Source organism: Gossypium arboreum, chromosome 9 (genome assembly GCF_025698485.1).
Source record: "Gossypium arboreum isolate Shixiya-1 chromosome 9, ASM2569848v2, whole genome shotgun sequence".
NCBI lineage: Eukaryota > Viridiplantae > Streptophyta > Magnoliopsida > Malvales > Malvaceae > Gossypium > Gossypium arboreum.
In genome coordinates this window covers 5,393,519-5,408,824 of record NC_069078.1, presented here as the reverse complement: position 1 = coordinate 5,408,824, position 15,306 = coordinate 5,393,519, and the positions used below count along the sequence as shown (strand labels likewise).

At 32.9% G+C, this 15,306-nt stretch overlaps 3 protein-coding genes across 3 annotated transcripts; 2 read left to right on the top strand and 1 right to left on the bottom strand.

Annotated features, from left to right (window-relative positions):
* Positions 1-427: 427 nt before the first annotated feature.
* LOC108459286 (uncharacterized) lies at positions 428-4,042 on the top strand. The gene is made up of 12 exons (XM_053018551.1): positions 428-784; positions 869-985; positions 1,106-1,170; positions 1,282-1,390; positions 1,463-1,534; positions 1,615-1,894; positions 2,009-2,124; positions 2,227-2,411; positions 2,519-2,646; positions 2,736-3,025; positions 3,114-3,333; positions 3,426-4,042. Exons 1-12 carry the CDS (start codon positions 527-529, stop codon positions 4,040-4,042), a joined length of 2,457 nt encoding a protein of 818 aa, XP_052874511.1. The 5' UTR covers positions 428-526.
* A 1,257-nt stretch (positions 4,043-5,299) lies between these two features.
* On the top strand, positions 5,300-7,164 carry LOC108457838 (40S ribosomal protein S9-2-like). Its single transcript, XM_017757008.2, has 3 exons — positions 5,300-5,429; positions 5,762-6,143; positions 6,797-7,164. The coding sequence occupies exons 1-3, from the start codon at positions 5,402-5,404 to the stop codon at positions 6,978-6,980; spliced, it is 594 nt and encodes a 197-aa protein (XP_017612497.1). The 5' UTR covers positions 5,300-5,401; the 3' UTR covers positions 6,981-7,164.
* A 1,769-nt stretch (positions 7,165-8,933) lies between these two features.
* LOC108459285 (probable leucine-rich repeat receptor-like protein kinase At1g35710) lies at positions 8,934-11,879 on the bottom strand. Its single transcript, XM_053018550.1, has one exon. It carries the CDS (start codon positions 11,558-11,560, stop codon positions 9,662-9,664), a length of 1,899 nt encoding a protein of 632 aa, XP_052874510.1. The 5' UTR covers positions 11,561-11,879; the 3' UTR covers positions 8,934-9,661.
* Positions 11,880-15,306: the final 3,427 nt, after the last annotated feature.

The following is a 15,306-nucleotide window of genomic DNA, read 5'->3' as shown; positions in this document are numbered from 1 at the left end:
CTTAAAATTTTATTATATTTTGTTATGATTGTTTAATTGACATTTTTTTAATTTTTTATAATTTTTAAAAATTATAGTTTTTTATTTGCATAAAAATTATTAAATATATTTGTATGATGTTTTCGAAAAAAATATTAAATGGGGATAATTGAATAATTTTAGAAAAGTTAATTAACTATAAGTTTTATAAATTTATTATTACATGTTTAATTTGATTAAATTTATTTTAAATATTACTATATTATAACTAATTGAATTATTAAAAATTACTAAATAATAAATTAATATAATAGATGTTCATGATAAATATTTAAATAATTGAGAAAAAATATCACCTCTCTTTTGCTTTTACGTAATCACCAAAACATTGGTCTGAGTTCAAACAAGCGTTACATAAGGCAGCCAAACATAGAAAACCCTGTTTCAACAGTTACAACTCTTTTACTTCCTAAAACAACACAACATAGCAACTTCAGCCTCAAATTTTATCAGACAATTGGAGTTTTGTTTCCATTTTCTTTCAACAATGGAATACCAGGATGTTTATGATGTGAAATTGAAGCCTAGAATACTAGAGTACCTGATGAATGACCAAATTCCTAATGAAAATGACCATTCACCTCAACAATGTGATTTGCAAAGAGTTGTGAATGCCATCAACAATCTTGGGTTGCTGTCTGAATCACTGCCTGAAGGAACTAAAAACTCTAAGATCTGTGAGGATTGGGCCATTGCTGTCGATTCTTGGGTTCATCGAGTGCTGTCACTTGTCTCTAGTCCCAGGGTCAGTGTTGTTTAATTACTCTGTATATCCTCAATTATGTTTATATGGTTTCTTCTATGAATCTTTGTTGAAATTCTTGTACAGTCACGAAAATGTTGGACGGGCATATGTTTACTAGGAGTAACCTGTCGAGAATGCAGCTCCAATCGGTTACTAGCATGGTATCCGGTCTGGTTCGACAAGCTCCTAGCAAATATCCAGGCATGAGCTCTTTTTCTTCTGTACTTCTTTAATTAGCATTGCATTAGAGACTATACATGTCCCTGAAATGGATATGTTCTAGCATGGCATGTCACATGTGGTTTCTTTTTAATTATGCAGCCAGCATCAGATTATATTTCGGTGAAGGTGGCCACTTTCGCTTCGTTATTGGATCTGTTAAAGAGGTCATTTTCTGCTCCGAATTTTTGTTTTTCTTGTAATATCTGTGTCCAACACTTACACCCGAGTCTGAGTAGATTTCGTCGCTCTTTTTCTCCAAACCTTTCCTGCTACAGATTGGGTAAATATTCAGAAATCAAGAAAGATGTAACAGTGCAAGCTGGGAAGCTCATTCAACCAGTTTTGGACCTTCTATTAGATAGTGAATTCTCAGAGGTTCTAATGGTAAGCTCTAGGCAATGTTATTTTACTGCTTCATTTTAGTTTGAACTACATTGATTGCTTATTTGTGACTAGGAAGGAGCACTTGCAGTGCTATGCACCATAATTGATTCCTTTCCAGCATCATTTCTTCCTCATTATGAAAAGGTAAGTTCGGTTTTACCGAATCGCTTTTCGCCGTTGGTTTCTCTGAGCTTGATTGTAATGTAAGTAAAGATGTTTTGCAGGCTGAAGCTATCATTGTTTCAAAAATTATTGCAGGCCAATGCAGTCCTAGCATGATGAAGGTGAATGCAGTTTTATTTCTGTATATCATATCTGCATGCATGATTTCATATGAATCAAAATTCTATATTTGGTTGATTTTTGATGTACAGAGCTATGCTTATTTCTTGGCATCGCTTCCGAAGTCGAGAGGTGACAAGGATAGCTGGGTTGTTATGATGCAAGATTTACTAACATCAATTGACATTCACCTCAATGATGTCTTTCAATGCCTGGAACAAGGTAAGTAACAAACTCTGTCTTGCAATTCTTGCTTCTATTGCTGTTTTTTAAAGCGATCCGATGCTTTTGCGATTGATAAACATTAATGGATTAAGTTGATTCATTATTGTTTAGCATCAGAAAGAGCAGCAAATCCAGAAGCAATAAAGTCCAAGCAATTGTTCACATGCATAATCCCAACACTAATGCTTTGCTGCAGCACAATGCTGACAAATTCTTATCCGGTTCAGGTAATCTAACACGACAACATTTTCTCGATCTCATTCTCACATTTCCAAACCAATAGGTGAACGTTTGAAGAGAAAAAAAAAATCATATTTGTTGTTAAACAGGTGACTGTTCCAGTTCAACAATTATTAACTAATGTAAAAAGAATGCTAATGGTGAATGACTCATTTTCTCAAGCTTCATTGAAGTCCATGGCAATCATGCAAGAAGGATTTGTTTGCACTGAGCTTCCTGTTTTGCAGTCATATGCTTTAGATCTCCTATCTGCAATCATAAAAGGAACATCCAGGTACGTTATCAGATACAAGAATTTGTCCAATAGGGATATGTTCATTTTTCTAAGTTTTTCCATAAATTTGGATGGTCTTTTGAGGGTTGTATCCTATAATGTTGCAGCCAACTATTGCCACATGCTGGATATATCATCAGGCTCCTTAAGGATTGCTTTCACAAATGTGCACTGCCTATGCTAAGAACAAAACTTTACTTCATCATAAGGACTTTGCTTTTATCTATGGGTATTGGTATGTTTATCCTATCATATCTACTTTTATATATACTCTGGAATTCAAGTATACTGTTATGCATAAATCAAAGTTTGATCCCCATGCAGGTGCAGCCTTACAAATAGCAGAAGAACTCACCAGCTATGCATTTATTGATTTGGATGCCTACTGGTACCTAAATAGGCAGAAAGTATCCAATCAAGACTTCAAATCTACCATATTTGAAGCACCATTATTGCAGCCTGCTGACAAGAAAAGGAAACATACCGCAACTGGTTCCTTGCAGGAGAATGAAGACATGGACTATTTGGGACTGCAACTGTCAAAAAAACACTTAATTTCTCCTATATCATTGAAGATTGCAGCATTAAAGGCATTACAGACTCTCCTCACCATGGTATGTTGAGAATCCAAATATATATAAATTTTCAAATTTGATATTTTGAATGAATGAAAAAAAGGGGTAAGGAGTAACTGTGCTGCAGGGTAGTGTTTTAAGACCCGATTTACGATCGAGTGTCAATGACCTGCTGATGAATGTTGCAGTCAATGCTTATGATGGGAAATGGAGAAATGATGAGGAGAATGAAGTAATGTCAACCTATACAGATTTCTTGCTTGCAGCATTGCATGCTGTTTTGGCATCTCTACTTTCCCAACCGTCTGTTAATCATCTGGTTAAGGGGCTTGAACTTTTCCGTAAAGGTTCGGATAATTAACAGATTTAGATAAGCTTTTTTGTGTTATTGGATTGTGCAATAGATTAGTGTAAGATCTTTATGAATTGGATTGTGCAGGTAAACAAGAAGCAGGAACCAAGATTGCTGATTTTTGTGGTATTGCACTTTTAGCCACAGAAATGCTCATGAATCCCATTAAAGTTTCAATTTGTGACATTCCATCCACTAGCCATGGCAGTGTCAACGAAGAAGCTCAGCATGAAATGTTACAGGATTTATACTTGGTTCCCAATGAAAACCAGATGACTCCCAAGTCATTTTCATCAGGGATGACCAACCAAAATCAAGATGATACTCTATTTAATTATCTGCTTGATAGTTACAACGAAAGTCAAGCTACTGAAGAACAACAATCCAAGATAGATAGCCACAAAGCTGTTGGTGATTATCAGGTTGATCATATGCTTAAATTCCATGGAAATGAAGATCAGCAACAAGAACCATTCCTCGTCGAGATCGAAAGAATCTCAAATGAAATCATGCATGACAAGCCATTCCAGGGTCCATTGTCAGTAGCAGAAGCCAAGCCTTTTATAGGTATTGAAAAGAGTCCTGAGATGGAATTTAGCCATGTTGGTTTAGATACCATTGGTTGTGATTTCTTGGAGATAGCTGCAACACCAGTGTTGGAAAAAGCTGAAAGGTCTTGTTCTGGTCAGTTGAGGGATCACTAATCCTGGAAAAAAGATCATAATATCAGATGTTTTTGAGCTAAACATATTGAGTTCAACTTGGTTCTTTCTGCATAACTTTGTACTCCATTATCTGTAAAATGTGCACTTGAAAAGACCCCAAAATTAGTAAATTTAGTTGGAGCTGAGCAACTAAAACACGTACAGTTGAACAACTTTCAAAAATATTGACATGTTTTTCATTAATAGGAAAAACATAAACACAATATAAAATTATTAAATGTAACATTGAACGGTGAGAAGCTTCTCTGAGTCTGAGATTTTCTATGCCCACAAAGAATAAGAAAAAGCCAACAACCTACTCGAAATGTATATATTTACCATTAGGAATAAAAATAGACAAAACCAAATTTATTCGCACAATATTTATGTACCTACGCCCGTATTATTAATTTGATCTGACAAATCTTTTCGAGGTGGGAATTAAATTATATATTTTGATGGTAATAAAATGTAATTTTATTATTTTAATAATTTATATATATTATTTTAAAGAATTAAATTAAATTTTTATCATTTTTAAAGATTAAAAGTGTAATTTTACTGTTATTAATTTAAAATTTTATATATATATTATAAAAATGTCTAAATAGACTCCGACTTCGTCATTGATTGAGCCAAAATATATGAAAATGGCTAGAGACTACGGTATACCACTATAAACCATTCATTTAAGTTTTCATGGTTCGGGCTAAAGCCCGATTCTAAAAGATTTTTTAAGCTTAAACTCATTTTTGAGTTGAGCTAGGCCACTCAAAAAACCTATTTTATTATTTAAAAATTAATAAAATATTAAAATTATATTTTTAGTTACTATTTTATACATATTTATAATTTAATTTAATTTAAAAATATTTTTTTATTATTTAAATTGAATTCGGACTGAACCAGATCGAAATGCAAAAATCTTTATCTAAACCCGATTCAAGTCAAATCGAATTAGATTGGCTACTGAACCATTGGACAAATCTAACACATTCAAATACTTTCTTTCAATTTTCTTTTTTTAATAACAATAGTGCACAATAAACCTACTTTTCGCAAACTATTTTTTTATTCTAATGCAAATTTAAAAAATTATTATGTGACTTTTTTTTAATATTTTACATTATAAACTTTAACCGTAGTTGTGGAATCGAAAAAATTCATAAATAAATAAAATAAATTTGTTTTGAGTTTAGATTTAATAGGCCCAAATAAATTAAGCCCATTAAAAGCCCTAAAGAGAACATTAGGGTTAATGATTTCTTTGTATATAAAGATCACTCCTTCAGTCTCCCCCATTTTCCCGAGTTTTTGTCTCTTTCGCTTTCTGGCCTCCGAGAAGAAGCCGACGCCGCCATGGTTCACGTCAGTTTCTACCGCAATTGTAAGTTAAATCCATTCTCTATTTTGCTTCTCTTTTTCCTTTTGCTTTTTTTTTTTAAATTATATCTGTTGTTTAATTTGATTTCGTATCTTTACCATGAAAAGTTATATGGTGTAATTTCTATAATCATAAATGGGAAAAATTCATGTTTATTTATGGGTTTTGCTGCATTTTTTAGTAGTCTGTGAAAAGAATCAAATACCCATAAGATGTATAATGTTTTAGCTCCATTTGGGGTTAGGTTATTGATCTCTGGGTTGCTAAGTAGTGGAATTATTGTTTTATTTCATTATCTTTATTTATATATTGGTGAAATTGATATGGTGTTGTAGATGGGAAGACATTTAAGAAGCCAAGGCGTCCATACGAAAAGGAACGTTTGGATGCTGAGTTGAGGCTTGTAGGAGAATATGGGCTCCGATGTAAGAGGGAGTTGTGGAGGGTTCAATATGCTTTGAGCCGAATCAGAAATGCTGCTAGGGATCTTCTCACTCTTGATGAGAAGAACCCTCGTCGTATTTTCGAAGGTGAAGCTCTTCTTCGTAGGATGAACAGATATGGACTTTTGGATGAGAGTCAGAACAAGCTCGATTATGTATTGGCTTTGACTGTTGAGAACTTCCTTGAACGCCGCTTGCAAACACTTGTGTTCAAGACTGGTATGGCCAAGTCAATTCACCATGCTCGTGTGTTGATTAGGCAACGTCACATCAGGTAAAGTTTTATATTTTTGTTTTTGTTTTTTTGGCTGGCTGCTTACTTTCATGCCATGTTGGTTGTAGATGCACTTGTTGAAGTTGTAAGTCGAGCTTGTTTTATTACTAGGATTATGTCATGACATTTAGGGTGTCCACAGAATGTTCAGTTATTGTCTTTTATTGCACATGCCACATGGTGTATCTTTTAACTCTGTATAGTTGGTGTTCTGTTGCATCATGTTTATTTTCCATGTGTACCGGCCGTCTTCTGTTACGTGTCCATGAATGATGACTGTTTGTTTGAAAATATTCACATATGATGAATTTGCTTCATCAGCTAAAACACCACTTTGGCTTAGAGTAGAAGTATGTTTTCATGATATAAAACTTAAAGAACATTCATTCTTTTCTTAGAATTTACATGATCGGCTGCCTCTAGTTTTCTGAAAAATCCCTTGGCTGATTGCTGATGTGCCAATGCGGTTTTTGGTTTGCAGTTGTGCAATTTATTACTTTATGTGATGCATGGATACTTGATTCGTTGTTTGATATGTTTTGCATATATAAGCCTACTTGAATATGTTTGTTGCTCGATGCATGCTTTTTGTTGTCCACAATATAATATCAATGCCCCGAAATGTAACCTGATGTTTTCTCTCATCTTAATAGAGTCGGAAGGCAGGTGGTTAACATCCCATCCTTTATGGTGAGGGTTGACTCCCAGAAACATATCGACTTCTCTCTGACGAGTCCGTTCGGAGGTGGCCGTCCCGGAAGAGTGAAGCGAAGGAATCAGAGAGCAGCTGCCAAGAAGGCCGCTGGTGGAGATGGTGATGAAGAGGAAGACGAGTAAACCTTCAGCTAGTATTGGCAATAGGGCACTCCTAAAAGAGCCTGTGATGGGAAATTACCATTTCCTACATTATTAGACATGGTTTGAGTTTTGTTTCAAGATCTTTAATGTAGTGGATGTTCGCATTTGTATTTGTCTCGGATTTTATGTTAAATTGAGCAATTTTGTTATTTTGAGATTAAAATGTTTAAATTATGGTTCACCATTTCGATCAATGTCATGCATTTTGTGGCTAAGCTGTTGATGAATTGCAGTCTGTAGGGTTCATGATGTGTCACTTACAATTACTGAGCGCTTAATTATGTGTTTTATCATTAAGTATTTTTGTTTTGGAGCATTGGGCCATTGAAGCTTTGCTTGGTGCCGAAGCTCAATTGCTTATGCAAAAAGTAACTTTTGGAAGTGCTACTAATTTACTGATTTTATTTATTTATTGAATTTTTATAATTTGCTTAATTTAATTTCCTACGTATTCAATAATTTGGTATTCTTCTGAAGATTTTGTTAGGTTTTAGGAATTAATTATTACAACTCAGTACTGCTTTTAGTGAATCTGTAATCTTGTAGATAATATTATAATATTTTTCTAATTATTGATTGATATTTTTGAAGTAAAATTGTAATTTTTATTGTTATTTATGTTAGTTTTATGATTTAAATTGAAGTTTGTGGTTGTTTTTATCAATAATATCTCCTCAAAATTTAAACTTGTATCTTTTTTAGAGTGTAACATAGTGCTTTACAATTGCACTTAAGTTTATTTTTAATTAACGAATTTAACTCTGGTTTTTCTTTTTTTTTAAATTATTTGTAGTTGTTTTAGTAATCGTTGTCTATCGTTTTAGTAAATGATTGAACTTACAAAATAAATTCTGGATGACCGAATTTAATGTTGTAACATTGTCAACTGTTTTACAACATTACGTTGTAATGTAGTGTTTGAAAATAGTAGTTGTTGGAGCTTATGGTATAGGTACAAGTCAATTCATATCGATACATTCTAGAAATATCAATACTACCTCTTAGTTTCAGGATTTTACAATTTTACTTACTATTTTAATTGTATCGATACAATTAGGTTAGGGTATCAATATATTTTTCAAGTTTGTATAAAATGAGTTTAAAATACTTCAAATGTTTTGGAATTGGATAAAAATATTTAGATAAGTTAAAACACATTTAAAACATGTTTTTAAACATTTTACAGGTCTTTGAAATACTTTGAAAATATTTGATAAAATTTCTAATCATATTTTCATCAAATAATTTAGGAAATATAAACAAAATTTAGCTTAAATATTATTATATCAAAAGTTTGGGACATCAAACCTAAAAAAGAAATCATTAATCAGTAAATTTGAGTTTAAATGAGTCTAAAATCAGTAAATAAATTTTATTTAATCCCACCTTAATTTGGTGTTCAAATTTGCAAATTAAAAAAATAAAAACCAAATTTGAAAGCAAAAAAAAAAAAAATCAGTTTGACCCTTAAGATTTAAAATTCTGTTCCAACCCCACAATCTAGATGTGATTCAATTTAAACCATGATTTAGAACCAAACTTTTAATTTTAATTCTAAAATTAAATTAAAATTAAAATTATTTCTAAAATTATATTAAAATGTGGATTCTGTTTAAAGAAGTCATTTAAACCATATTCAATAAAATCAAAACCTAAAAAGAATTGAAAACAATGGAAATTAAATAAATTTTTATTTAATGTAAATTAAGATAGTTGATATGAGAATTAAAATTGTTTTTATAATGTAATTCATTTTGTGATTTGATTATTTTAATCAAATAAGTACTCTGTTGTGGAGAAGGTAATTAATTAAATTCAATTAAGTTTTGACTTTAAGATTCATCAACTGGGCTAAGTTTATTATATTTAATTTTATTATTAATTAAAATATTTAAGTTCAAGAAATATTTTAACTAAAGTTGAAGATTAATCTTCATTGTTAAAACATAGTTCTAATTATTAAAAGTTATGTCTTTGAACCCAAAATTTTAAATATTTTGTAGGAAAACAAGAAAGTAACTATGAATAACAATGAAGTGCCTTGGAAAGATTAATTCTACTTTATCACTTTCCATTGGTTTCTATATTATTACATCAACTTCAAATTATTTATTTATTTGTGATTTTTACCGCTCATAAACATCTCATGATTCTTAAGCTCGATCAATGATATTTCATGAAGAGGCATTGCAACTGGGGACTTGATGTGTAGGAATTCTTGAGACACTAATTTCATTGTTGGTCGAGCTTTGGGTCTAGCTCGTAAGCATGCAAAAGCAATGACAGCAACAAAAACGATATCTCCTGCCATTTTTCGACTTCTCGGGGTTGATAATTGAGGGTCCAAAATTTCATTTAGCATGAAATTTTGGACACTAGATGATGATGATGATAGTGTTGACAATAATTTACCAGGATGCTTTCCCATCAATACTTCCAGTGCTAGCACTTCAAAACTATAAACATCACATTTTTCGGTCACAACCAACGAATAAGCAAGTTCTGTAATTACAACAACAAAAATAATTAAATACATGTTAATTTATATTTTGTAATCAGCATGTATGTTTGCATTTGAATCCTCCAATCTAGAATTAAATTTTTTTATTTATATTTGATATTTCTTAATTTGGTTTTTCCTCCTTGTTTCCCTCGTTAGTCTAATATGTAATTCGAAACAAATAAGCAGCAGAAACTAAATAAAAAGGAAAAGAAGAGAGTGAAGGTGCAGAACCTGGGGCAGTATATCCATACGTCCCAACAATTACAGTTCGATTAGATGAATCAGGATCAAGAAGTCTTGCAGTCCCAAAGTCAGCAATAAAAGCTTCCAATTCAGAGTTTAACAAAATGTTATTGCTTGAGATGTCTCGATGAACAATTGGAGAGGTGCAATCATGATGCATGTAAGATAGAGCATGTGCGACACCTTTGACAATGTTCACTCTTTTTGTCCAATCCAATTCCATAGCTTCCTCATCAATGCTCAAGGCATAAAACAAGCTTCCCTTTTCCATATATTCATAAATCAAGAACATGTAACGGTTGTGGAGACAAAATCCGTGGAGCTTGACGATGTTCTTGTGTCGTATTTCTGTTAAAAACTTGATCTCATTTCGGAAACTTGTGTCGTAAGCCGGTTGCTCCGCTTCCAATCGGTGGAGTTTTTTTAAGGCAACAACTTTGCCACTTGGTAAGACTGCTCTGTAAACACTGCCATAACCACCCATTCCAATGCAATATTTGATATCAAAATCCTCTGTTGCTCTGATGATGTCTTTAAATGCAATCTTTCCATCAAAATTCAAAATACAAAATAAATCTCCATTTTTGGTTGGACTTGGATCATGTTTCAAAGCTTTAGCTCTATATTGTCGGTAAAGGATGAATATCACCAATGCAAAGAATAAGATAAGAAACAACAATGTCGGGACAAGAATAATAACGACCAGATTGTGCTTCGTTGAAGGGCAAGGAAGGCAGCCTTGAATGCATAAATCCTTGTTATCGTAGAGAGCAACCGATGTATTTAACTGGCTGAGAGAGGAAGGGATGTGACCTGAAAGCCTATTGGAGGATAGATCCAAATTAACCAAATTCGTTAATCTCCCAATATCTTCTGGAATGGATCCATTAAGTTGGTTGAGTTGAAGGAACAACGAGGTAAGATTAGTTAAGTTGCTGACAGAAGATGGTATTGGACCAACAAGACTATTGGAGGATAGATCCAATTCAACCAAATTCGTTAGTCTCCCAATATCTTCTGGAATGGATCCATTAATTTGGTTGAGTTGAAGGATCAACGAGGTAAGATTAGTTAAGTTGCTGACAGAAGATGGTATTGGACCAACAAGATTATTGGAGGATAGATCCAATTCAACCAAATTCGTTATTCTCCCAATATCTTGTGGAATGGATCGATTAAGTTCGTTGAGTTGAAGGAACAACGAGGTAAGATTAGTTAAGTTGCTGACAGAAGATGGTATTGGACCAACAAGATTATTGGAGGATAGATCCAATTCAACCAAATTCGTTAGTCTCCCAATATCTTGTGGAATGGATCCATCAAGTTTGTTGCTTTGAAGGTACAACGAGGCAAGATTGGTTAAGTTGCTGACAGAAGATGGGATTGGACCAACAAGCCAGTTGTTTGAGAGATCAAGATCAACCATACTCTTTAGCTTTCCAATATTTGGTGGAATGGAATGAATATCATTATAAGAAACATTAAGCACTTCCAATTGAGTGAGGTTTCCAATTGAAGAAGGTAACTTACCTGTAAGGCTATTCCTTGACAAATTTAGAGAAACAAGATTCTCCATCTTCTGAATTGCCTTGGGAATGGAATAAATATAATTACAAGAAACATCAAGCACTGCCAATTGAGTGAGGTTTCCAATTGAAGAAGGTAACTCACCTGTAAGGATATTCCAAGACAGGTTGAGGTACCTGAGCTTTGAAAGTGCTCCTATTTGAGGTGTTATGCTCCCATTCAGACCATGGCCACTAAGATCAATATCGACGACACTTCCAGCATTGCATCGAATACCAGGCCACATACAATGGTTTCCAACTCTCTTTTTTATAATTACTCCACCACCCTGTTTCCATCAAGGCTTGTGCCTCTGCTGCCTGCCATTTAGAATCATCGTTCGTTGCTCTTGTAATTCCACTAGTGATCACAATTATAGAGAGTAAAAAGAAGGTAGGGATAGAAGTGTAAAAGTAGGATTTCGTAGCTATGAAGTTGAGGACTCCAATTCTCAAACTTGAGCTTATTTAAATACATATAAAACAGATTTAAGTTTATTGGATATATATTAATTTCAAAGTCTTTAGGCATTGTCTAACACAGATTGATTAATATTATGTTAAGGACTTGTCTTCGTCTCTTAGAAGTAAACTGGAAGTTATAGCAAATGTTGCGTCTTTCTTTGTTGAAGCTTCTAAGAAGGTGATAAGTGAATAAAATGCGATGCTTTTTTATTTTACTAATACCACTCCATAAAGCGATGTCAGATTGGACCAACCAATTTGTTCGTTGATATATTTAAACTCAAAAGATTTTTCAAATTTCCAACAACTGCGGGCATAGGACCTGTAATATATATACATACTATTTTATCAAAATATTTTTTTCAAATTGATTTCTAAATTTAGTAATGCGTTGAAATCATATATTCCAGTTCGATAATAAAAGTTAGTAATGCGTAGCTTCCACATGCTATCATATCTCTTAATTATTTACAATTGATGCCCTGAAAAAACTTGTAGAACAACTGAAAACCATGTCCATAAGAGATCAATCGACCATTATTGACTTGAAAGTTCAAAGTCTTTGTTAGTCTTTATCTAACATTTGCCTACATGTTTATATCGATGGGTCCAGAAATAGCAATGCTTGACAAAACATTTTCTTATATTGTTTTTTTATTATCACACCAACGTGAAATGTTGTAGTTGATTTCTTGAAACTAAATTAATAAAATTATTTTCTAGTTGAGTTTCATGCTTTTGAAGAACATCCAGAATCAATATTGCAGAGACTTGGAAAATCAACTCTTATATTATTTTTAGAAAAATATTACTAAATATTCACTTCTATATAATTTTAATTTTTTAATTTTCTAAGTTTTAAAAAGAATTTTATTTTTTATCATTTTAAATATAATCATGATCAAATTGATAGAAATCATAAAATCTTACGTCTAAATTATTATTACAAACTAAAGTAACCAAACTTTGAAAATAACTCAACTTGTCCCTTATGGTTTAAAATTTTGTTCTAACCCATTGATCTAAAACCAAACTTTTAATTTTAATTTTAATTCTAAAACCAAATTAAGATTTAACTTTGCCAATTGTTTGATAATCAATTGAAAAAGCTAAATCATCTAAAATTTAATATTTTTATTCACTTAATTTTTAAGCATGTTCGATAAAAAATAAATTATAGAATTTGTTTCAATAATAAAGTATGAAAAATGATATATAGATAAAGAGTTACTTATCACTTAATGTAGAATCTTTTATTTTATTTTATTTCTTTTAACATTATCTTTTGAATATTTTACCTTTAAACTTCAAAATTTTCATTTATCTCACAAATTCTACATGTCTGTTTTGCGGTCCATGTTCGGAGTTCATGAACACCCCTTTCAACAATATTGTCTCTAAGATTGAACATATATTCTGTTTAAAAGTATAATGTGTCTTACAATTACACCCAACACTTGTTGATATATACGAAACATATTTTATGACTATTTAATTTTTTTAATACTTAAATAACACTTTTTGGTATATGTGAAACTCATTTTCTACTAACTACTTTGGTTCTCTTCTTGTTCAGGGAGTCTCTTTTTAGTCCATCGTGTCTTGTAGCTTTGAGTTCAATCCACTGCATCTTCTGATATATGCCTTGTAACTTCAATCTACTCCAATGTAGCTTCAAGGATATGAGATTTGTGGCTTCAATCTGCCTCACTTGTAACTTTAGAAAGATAAGATCTGCGGCTTCAATCTGCTCTTCTATCGCTTCAGTGAGATAAGGTTTGTAGTTTTCTCTTCTGTAACTTTAGCAAGACAAGATCTGATATCCTCGATCAGCTTCACTGCAACTTCAGGGGGACAAAACTTGCAACTTTGACCTGCTCCGCTGCAACTCTAGAGAGGCCAAATCTAGTGTCTTCCATCAGCTCCAATCTTTATTCTTTACTCAGCATGTGATCCTTTCGCAATATGAGTTAGTTTTGAAACTTAAAAGCAGATTTTGAAAATACCTCGACATGTGACCCGCGGCTCAACTCACTTCTCGCAATATAAGTTGACTTTTTTGAAAAATATAAAAAAAAAAAAAAAAAAAAAAAAAAAAAAAAAGAAATTGAAAATACTTCAGCATGCCCTTGAGGCTCAACTCACCTCTCGCAATATGAGTTGATTTTTGACAAACAGGAACTGAAAATAACTCAGCGTGCCCCGAGGCTCAACTCACCTCTCGCAATATGAGTTGATTTAACAAACAGAAACTGAAAATACCTCAACATGTGAGCCGAGACTCAACTCATTTCTCGCAACATGAATTGACTTTTTAAATAACATAAACTAAAAATAGAAATTGGTATAGCTCAGCGCGTGAGCCAAGGCTCAACTCACCTCTCGCAATATGAGTTGATTTTTTTGAAACTTAATTTGAAAAGTAGATTTTGAAAATATCTCGACATGTGAACCCAAGGCTCAACTCACCTCTCGCAATATGAGTTGATTTTTGAAAAATAATTTGAAAATACCTCAGCGTGTGACCTGAGGCTCAACTCACTTCTCGCAATATGAGTTAATTTTTGAAATCAGAAATTAAAAACAGAATTTGAACAACAGAATTTGAAAATACCTCGGCATGCCCCGAGGCTCAACTCACTTCTCGCAATATGAGTTGATTTTTTGAAAAATAGAATTTGAAAACAGATTTTGAACATACCTCGGCATGTGGCCCGAGGCTCAACTCACTTCTCGCAATATGAGTTGACTTTTTGAAAAATAGAATTTGAAAAACAGATTCTGAACATACCTCGGCATGTGGCCCGAGGCTCAACTCACTTCTCGCAATATGAGTTGACTTTTTGAAAAATAGAATTTGAAAAATAGATTTTGAACATACCTCGACATGTTGCCCGAGGCTCAACTCACTTCTCTCGCAATATGAGTTGATTTTTTTTAAAACAGGATTTGAAAATACCTCAGCATGCCCCGAGGCTCAACTCACCTCTCGCAATAGGAGTTGATTTTTGAAAATAGAAATTTAAAATACCTCAGCGTGTCCAGAGGCTCAACTCATCTCTCGCAATATGAGTTGATTTTTGAAAAATATAAATTAAAAAAACAGATATTAAAAATACCTCAGCATGTGAGCCGAGGCTCAACTCACATCTCGCAATATGAGTTGAATTTTGAAAATAAACATCAAAATACCAAAACCTGTCATCTGGTGGAACTCAAGTGTCTTTCCCTTTGATTCAGTACAGCTATCATCATATCCTCTTGCTCTACTGGAGTACCTGTATATGTCATGCATGATGTTATCATGATATGCACATGTTGGTCTTAAGTGCCTATATGGCTACATGATTATGCTATGCGCCTGGGGCTTGTTTGTCATATGTCTATTTTCGTCATGATTTTTGACGATCTGTGTTCATTGCTTTGACCCTTGACTTTCCTTTAGGCCCTGTATCCGTCCTCAAGCTTCACGAGTAATCTCCGTTTCTCAGATATCACTCTTTTACCCCTGGTTGAACTTTGTCTTTGC

Coding starts and splice junctions, on each gene's coding strand:
- LOC108459286 (XM_053018551.1), top strand. CDS start 527: ATGGAATACCAGGATGTTTATGATGTGAAATTGAAGCCTAGAATACTA. Junction 2,125..2,226: donor CAAATTCTTATCCGGTTCAG/GTAATCTAACAC, acceptor GTTGTTAAACAG/GTGACTGTTCCAGTTCAACA. Junction 2,647..2,735: donor GCTTTTATCTATGGGTATTG/GTATGTTTATCC, acceptor ATCCCCATGCAG/GTGCAGCCTTACAAATAGCA.
- LOC108457838 (XM_017757008.2), top strand. CDS start 5,402: ATGGTTCACGTCAGTTTCTACCGCAATT. Junction 5,430..5,761: donor CGTCAGTTTCTACCGCAATT/GTAAGTTAAATC, acceptor ATGGTGTTGTAG/ATGGGAAGACATTTAAGAAG. Junction 6,144..6,796: donor ATTAGGCAACGTCACATCAG/GTAAAGTTTTAT, acceptor TCATCTTAATAG/AGTCGGAAGGCAGGTGGTTA.
- LOC108459285 (XM_053018550.1), bottom strand. CDS start 11,560: ATGTGGCCTGGTATTCGATGCAATGCTGGAAGTGTCGTCGATATTGAT.